At 35.8% G+C, this 8,298-nt stretch overlaps 1 protein-coding gene across 1 annotated transcript; it reads right to left on the minus strand.

Moving 5' to 3' along the window:
• Nucleotides 1–4,682: 4,682 nt before the first annotated feature.
• LOC110854561 (solute carrier family 43 member 3) lies at nucleotides 4,683–8,002 on the minus strand. Its single transcript, XM_022103003.2, has 9 exons — nucleotides 7,736–8,002; nucleotides 7,224–7,354; nucleotides 7,106–7,152; nucleotides 6,826–6,995; nucleotides 6,339–6,696; nucleotides 5,991–6,095; nucleotides 5,690–5,885; nucleotides 4,950–5,070; nucleotides 4,683–4,883 (listed from the first exon to the last, which is right to left on the minus strand). Exons 1-9 carry the CDS (start codon nucleotides 7,937–7,939, stop codon nucleotides 4,770–4,772), a joined length of 1,446 nt encoding a protein of 481 aa, XP_021958695.1. The 5' UTR covers nucleotides 7,940–8,002; the 3' UTR covers nucleotides 4,683–4,769.
• Between the last annotated feature and the right edge of the window lie 296 nt (nucleotides 8,003–8,298).

Raw genomic sequence — 8,298 nt, forward strand, 5'->3', positions numbered from 1 at the left:
TAAATTTATTGTTTGATTTGTGTCATTAAGTTGATGATTTATGCAGTAAATTTTAAGTATTTTATTTACATGTTCTGGGGTACCTTATTTTGCAAAATATCTAGGCATGATCGAATAGTTAAAATTTCATTGACAATTTCTAACTTCCTTAGAGCAAATCACCTTAGAAATTGAAGAATGACCGTTACATGTTAGAAAATAAGAATTCTGAAGGTTCGTTGTAGTCGCCGAAAGTTAACACATCCTGCCAGCAGCACTGCCACCTGAAGAAAATGTATATGTTGTAAAAAATGGATAAATTCGAATAAGTGGTAACGACACTGTCTAGCTTACAAACATAAATAAGGGTTCGCCACCCCGGGTTTTTGCGGGTTTTTTCAGGGTTTTTGTAGGATTTTGGGGCAAATTGAAATAAAATCCCTCAAACAACAACTTCGATCAATGATCATAAATGCTAATTAAATTTTATGATTCATCATGAAATTTTGAGAATTTTCATGTGCGACTTGAATTTCAAAGTTTAATTGCATATTTCAAGGTTTACATGTTACATAATGATATGCATAAATATGAATTTTAGATTTAACAGTTCAAATAGTCCAAGTCAATGATAACGCTTAAAATTGCATTGTTGTAGATTAAATTAGTTTTCCTCTGATATATAATTTTAGGAATTCTGGTTCAACCAGACCCAGGCCCCACAATCTACAAAATCCCACAAAAACCCCAAAAACCGTGGGAAAACCCCCGGGTTGGGTTTTTCTAGAAAAACCCCGGGGTTTTCCTAACCCTGATATAAATCAAAAACACCTGAATCAAATGAATGACAGGAAATACGAGAAAATATGGATAATACCAACAGTGTGTTTATTCAATCCGTGGTGAGTTGATTCTTAGACTGTCTAATTAAAAATAAATGAACTGTCCAATTAAAATGCTACCATATCAGAGGTCAACGCCGACAGTTTACGCGGCGGCGGCGGCGTGAAAATGTATATTGGTCGGCAGCGGCGGCGCGCCGCGGCGCGGTTATCAACTATCTTCGGCGGCGCCTACATAAATTACTAAACGTATATACGCTAAATAGGAAGGATCTGAAACACGTTAAATTAAGATTGCTAATAATCTAAAATTTGCAATATTTCTTGGAAAATGTATCTTTTCATTACCTGTTTCTTCGTGCACTTTAGACAAGTTTAAGAGAAAAATTGAACACGTTATATTTGACGGTCAAATTTTGACCATTTGAGATGAATGTTAAAACTGTCAAAGATCACGGCTTTTTCATTTCACGCAGTTGGTTGTCACATTTCTTGCATAATTTTATGATGCATCCCTATTTTAGGTGTTTAGACTAGGTAATAAGTCTTTGTCCCTATTTTGGGTGGTAGGAAACTTTGGAGTTTCTTTTAAAATTTAAAATTTGCTTCATGTTGGATATGATAAAACAACTATCTAAGATCATGTAAATCCAAAAATTACCAAAATGGGATGAAAATAGGATTTTTGGCAAAGGTTTGAATGCGGTGGTTTTAGTGGTTGCAATGCTTTTCAGGGGGTGTGGCGGGCGCAGGTGGGGCCATGGAGTAAAATCCTCCTTCACTTTCCATACACTCACATTTTATTGAAATTATTCCATAGGGCATCAAAATCGGATGATGTCCCCTTAAACATGTCTCTGAGAGACTGATTTTTCACTCAAAGTAGTAAAAAGAGCGAAAAAATCATCTTAAAGTAGATTTTATTTTTGAGCAGAAAAAGCGGAAAAAAGATCGGAATCGCATGCGCAGTGCGGTTTACAAAAAGAGCGAAAAAATCGTGAACGGAAAAAGCGATTTTTTTTACAATATTGGGACACCCTAATGTATACCACATAACTAATTTACCTGGCCTGTCGTTTCCTAGTCATACCTACAAATGTACATATACAGTATACACATGTAATCTGTAGTCTGTAATGTTTACATGTGTATCTTCATAACACATGAACAGTCAATACATATCGAAATGCACAATTGTTCGTATTCTTAGTACATACATAAATCGACTTCTTACATATACATTTTTGCCAAATGGCTTCAAGTTAACTTAAAAGACGACAGACATTGCCTTGCTCTTGTAATCTAATTAGGCTAATCAAGAAGTAATACTCTTGCAACAAAATTTTACTTTTAACGAAGAATATACACATTTAACTTTAAGAAGAATACTAATAATCAATAAACATTAATAAAAATATGAAATGTAAGACAGACATAGCAACATTTAATGCATGTACATATATGTAATAAGTTTTAAACGGGTACTTTAGATGATAATATTACAAAGCCTTTATTGTGCCAAGGTTTCCACGTCGGGCTGCTGACTTCGTTATATAACTCCCAATATTAAAATAAAAATCAAAATGCAAACTAAATAACTAGTGAAAAAGACATGTTAAGTTTATAAAAGCTTCTGTAGAGAATTTTCAATATAAAAGGAATTATTGCCCATGCATATATTTCTAGATGCCCAGATTGAATTCAGTAATATTCAATAGTTTAAACTCAAATGTCGTGGTTCAGTGTTGTGTTCATGTAGACTCATTCATTGATTTTGCTACTACATAATTCAGTTTTATAATGAATGATTGTTACATCTTTCAGCTTGAACTCCTGAGTGGGCATGGGCGTTAAGCTGTTTGTTGCGACTGTGTCAATTCAAAGCTATGCTAATTATTATATCTCTACTGTGATCATTGACTTCAATCTTGTAAGGCAATCTCTCGTTGTAAGGTATTGTTTCAAACTCAGTGTACTGGTTTACTTCTCGTATTTAATATCTACGGAGCTGTTCAAAGGTCGATACATTTGAATAATAGTCAAAATGAATTTGTGGAAATATAAGTCATATGTTAAATCTCTACTTTGTACTAAACATTCGACCAATATGAAGCCGTTTTCCAATCTATATTTTCAATTACTTAGCCTCAACTTTCGGCTTGGAAAGTTCTTCGGTATAACTGTCTTGACCTGGGACGCAGGTAATCAAGCAACCAAAGTTAGCGGGTCGAGATTTCTTCATTGGAAGAGCCGCTCCACATTGACAATTTACTTCTTGCACGCAGTATTTTTAGCGATACAAAGCCTCAGGTGCAAAAGTTCGTGTACCATGGAAGAAGTAAGCAACGTTGTCGTGTTCTTCAGTTATATAAGCTTTACATCTCTGGCTATGATGTTAAACATCTTGCAAGCCCAGGAGTCATCTGATCTTTTAAACATGTTACTCAGCTATTTAAGGGGATACTACGGTAAGCATAGTTGTGCCTACGAATACTTTTATATTACGGAATACAGAATCTCGCTCCTTAAATTTCTAACTGAGCATTAGAGATTCTTATAACTATGAATGTTTCATGTATTGTCTGATTAACCCTAATAGAGAAGTGGAATATACCAAAATCGTTTACAAGGACTTCGGCATTAATGCTTGATATAATACTGGTGATGATTAATTTGTTCATGATGCTCATTCCCATCGCACTTGCATTACACGTAGCCACGGCTCCACATTCTCCTATGTATCTTTCATCTTTGGTCCCAGAAAATCAACACGTGATCCTGGCCCTAATATCACTGGGATACTGGACAATGGTTACACAATCATCTATCCTGTTTAGTACACATCTTCAAGCAATATTTACTCATGTACTCTACGGTACACCTATAATGTCCAAAGATCTAAGAGCGGATATAAACAAAATCGAACTAAATATAACTTGCGGTCAAGAGACAACTTGCCACACCAGTACAGGTGTTTTGAACTTCTGCATTATTTCGAAATGGATTATTATGGAAAACTGATCTTGCCCTTGCACATGTTGGTTTATGTGCTGATCATGTTTCCATCAGCTATTCTTATACAACATTCATCACATATGCATGGAAAAACGATATTGTTAATTTCTTTATACATCATTGAGTTCTTTTTATGGTGGGGAACTATTCTTGGGTTTGGAGGGTACTATTTTGCTCAGAACGTTAAAACCTTAAAATCGTGGAAGCAACTGGGATGGAAGAAGGAAGATAAAAAGTATATGTCAAGGTTCCTAAAATCTTGCAAACCTTTACAAATTGGGGACCAATCTCGATTTAAGATTAACAAGCTGTCCATCTTATTCTTCATTAGAGGACTATCCAGGGGAATTGTCAGGATTTTATTGACAATGATGTAGTGACTTACAGTTGAGTAATATACCGCAATACAAATCCGACTATGTAGACCTATTATTTCATTCTTGTAGCGATCTACGATTAGGCTTTCTACGATACCCTTGGAAGCACAAATGATTGATTTCATCCAGTCTCATGGTTTAAGTGATTTCCATACTTTGCGTCTCCATCGTATTCTGCTCCAAAAAAAGATTGGTTTAATGCCTTGTCGAAGCTTTACGTATGTATGAAAATATAACGTTCCGACAAATCAAATAGTCGGACTGGGAGTAGGGCGTGATGACAAGATGGACCAAGCTTGACACACATGTTGTTCGTTTGAATAACACTTATACTAATTATAATGATTAGAAAATAACAATTTTAAATAGTATTTGATCATATCATCGGACGGTCTGCAGGTACATATATGTTAATTTGCATAAAATTAAGGATGTTTATCAGTCAGAGGATAATAAAGAAAATAGTAAGTTTACGATTTATAGAGCTATTGTTCAGCATTTTATTTATGATTGGCGAATTTAGATTGGTGCTTGCAAGAAATGACACATATATATTTTATTTTCTGTTTTTAATTTCTTGAGCCGCAAATCGTCTTGGAAATCGTGAAATTAATAAATGGCCCGGACTGCTGAATGTGAGGAGAATGAGGAAGCAGAATGTGTAGCTGGCCTGAAATATTAAAAAACCATGTACTTCATGGATTCATGCTAATGAAAATATGTGTCTATTTATTACCCATGCGTATGACTCGTCCGCGTAAAATAGCCACAAGTACTGCGGATACAGGAGGAGACTGACTATGGATATGATGGTAAATGCAATCCCTGTTAGACGATTAAAATGCTCCGGGTAAAATCTATAAATGGACAAAGCAATTTTCAACATCTGACAGTGCGATGGTGTCAAGTGTAACCCTCCGATTTGGTTGAAGTTTTAAAATTGTGTCGTCCAAGTTAATACAAAGTCCCTTAAGACATTTTGTGCGATGTTTGGAATCTGTTAAAACTTGAATTCAAATTTCAAGGTTGCAAAATGGGAGATTTTTACCAAACGGAAAAGCATATTTCACCTCATAGTTCTAGAAAAGGAAACAATTGTCCATTTTTGACATATTTGAACCATTGCAGAACCTGCGTCATCGCAGAAACGTTGGTTGTTTGACTTGGACCACACAATTTTACGATTTCACCAAAATCGGAGGGTAACACATTTCACACCATTTCATTGTGAGTAAATTTACAAAAAGAATTACACTCGTTCAATGTTAAGTAAACTATATAAAATCCAGAGTAGCCTTTACTCTTGATCTATCATAGTTGTCTTATTCTGGGTTTATTATAGCTTGCGTAATATGAAATTGAGGGTGATTTTACTTTTCAAAATGGAAATATTATTTTTAAGAGGATACTTAATATCGCGCTATAACTACATAAATGTGAAGATTATTAATTGCATTATACAGGAAGCCTACATACCTTATCCGAACATATGAATACAAACTTGCGACAGAAACCGGTCGCACGATGGAAATGAGGACAATCGAGGCGTAAACAGCGTTCGAAGAGTATGACACCTTGCACACGTAGACAGCAAACATAAGAAACGTGGTCGTTGTCAGAATAAATATGGGCGCTTGAAAAGTACTAGCTAATCTTTCCACGGGATCACTCTCTGCAAGGAAAGTTAATTGACAAATTGGGATTAGTGTCTTGTTTTGTACAAGTCGAAGCTTATGTACATAAATACATATGTACATATGTTCATTGAGCAACTTACTTTTACTCGCCTTGTTTAACAAGTAATCCGTAATAATTCCTCCGACCGGCGAGATGAAAGGTGAGATTAGTAGGCAAAGTCCAGTAAACGAGTTGTAAAAGGCGACTAGAAAAGAAATTCCAGAAAGAAAATTACAATATTTTTATGTGTATATGTACAAGAATTTAACACATCAAAGCGGCATCAAATAAAAAATTATGCAAACAAATCTATAAGGCTCTGCAGTATGATAAATACGGAAACTTTCTGAAACATGCTTGCATAATGTAAAAAATATGCCTACTATAACGTGCATCAAGGTTTCCATTCCTGTAGAAAATGTGTCAAATAAAAAAAATATCACCATACTTTGATTCGGATCGCTGGTAGTTTTCCAAGCCCACGTGTTGAAGCTGGTAATGTAGAACCGAGTCATGTAAATGTTGAGTAGCCAAATGTTATGAAATGCGAATGACATCGTTTTCACAGATTCGGACAACGGGATAACCTTCGGCTTCTCGGGTTCGGAATTAACCTGCTTGTCCGTATCGGATACAGGTAAGATTTGGAGATCGATATCCTTCACGGGGTCATCCTTTGGTGGAGAAGCCTTATTCTCTTCCACTTTTATTTTCGGCAGGATGAATGATGCGAAGAAGGAGAGGCCGGAGAAGGCAGTCATAAAGATACCCGTGTAGTATAACGAAACTCCTGCAGCGTTGGCGTACTGATATCAAAGTTTTCATTTTAAAGTAAACATTAAAATGGTAAACAAATCCATGGGAAAATAATTATGATACATATTTTTTAATTGTATTATTTTGTTGCCTTACGAATAAGGTTTGTTGTTGGTTACCTGGAACATTAGAAAGACAAGGGTAGACGCAGCGTGGGCGGATGTATAGCAAAACATGATGGTCGCCCGCTTCTCCGGCCAGGCATTACCGCACTGAAGACTGCACAATCGGAGTGCGTTGGATCCAAGAGATATGGCCAACATTCCCGGCCAAACCGTCCAAGGTGTGTCTGAAAAATAATAGTAAGTGCTTACTTGGCTTCAGAAAATTGGAACTAATTGTCTAAATACCAAATTGGACAACTAATTTTAAGACATGAGGATAACCAAATGTTTGCACCTTGCGTGGCATAAGCGACGAATGCATAGCCAGCCATCATCATTGTGCTAAATAAATAAAACATTAATTAGTTTTACTAAATTATAAATTTGACATAAGGTATGTAAACATTAATTACCTGCCACAAATTCGCGTGAATCTGAGCCCCAGAGAGTCCAGTGAGAAGCCGATGAGTGCTGAGGGTATTCCGTACAGGCCAATCATCACTGTGTACAATAGGCCGTACATATTGTCTTGTTTTGCACATCGCTAAAATTTTGCAAGGAAAAATTATCTTTGTTTAATCACCTAATCATTTCAATATTTACTTAATATAAATATGCATTCCCTGTGGTAAGCAAAATGTTGTCACATTTTTCCAAATTCATAATTTTCATATTTATGCACGGTTAAAATCTGGTAAAGCTAAGTACGTACATTGTCGTATATACTACGGACTGGGATTGATTTGGTTATCGCTTCCTACCGGATTTTTTTTTCTGATTCGTTAGTTTTCATTACCACAATATTATTTTACCAGTGCCGGTAGACAAATATGTTCTCCCGGCAGTAATGATTTAACACAAGTTTTCTAATAGTGTGCACGTGTATTTGCATTTTTACATCAATATTAATTCTCGTAATTCTTACAATAACAGTCGTGACGGATGTGTTGGCCGCAATTTGTGCCGTTCCATTCCCATTTTGTGCATCTTCTTCTAGGCACAAATGTGAGTAAATCCCCTCAATTTGAAATACGTGGAGTAAGGCGGGCCATCCAAATATGATGCCCGTTATGGTCAGAGATTCGAAAAAGCCGATAAAAATGAAGACGATTCTCATCCACAATTTCATTTTGCAAGGATTTCCTTAACAACAAATATTACTCTGTCACTTCTTCTGGTCTGGACCAGTTCGCTACTGGACTTGAGATTCGTGTGAGGTTATAAAAATTAATTGAGTTAAATGAATGATGGGTTGTGCAGGAAAGATGTGTATTTCGTGCATATTAATCTCACCGGGGCGTAAACTTAACGGCAAGATTGATACACTTACATATAAGATAACTCCAGTATTAAGATAATGCCATGTGGTATAATACCACTGGTATTTATATACAACTCTACCAAAGTGGTACCGTTTAGTAATAAATAGCTCTGTGGAAAAGATTTACCAGATCGGTAGCAACTTCCTGGAGCTCTGTAATTTTTATA

The sequence above is a fragment of the Folsomia candida genome, unplaced genomic scaffold (assembly GCF_002217175.1).
Source record: "Folsomia candida strain VU population unplaced genomic scaffold, ASM221717v1 Fcan01_Sc010, whole genome shotgun sequence".
Lineage (NCBI taxonomy): Eukaryota > Metazoa > Arthropoda > Collembola > Entomobryomorpha > Isotomidae > Folsomia > Folsomia candida.

Coding starts and splice junctions, on each gene's coding strand:
- LOC110854561 (XM_022103003.2), bottom strand. CDS start 7,939: ATGAAATTGTGGATGAGAATCGTCTTCATTTTTATCGGCTTTTTCGAA. Junction 7,355..7,735: donor CATCCGTCACGACTGTTATT/GTAAGAATTACG, acceptor GCAAAATTTTAG/CGATGTGCAAAACAAGACAA. Junction 5,071..5,689: donor TATTCATATGTTCGGATAAG/GTATGTAGGCTT, acceptor GTCCATTTATAG/ATTTTACCCGGAGCATTTTA.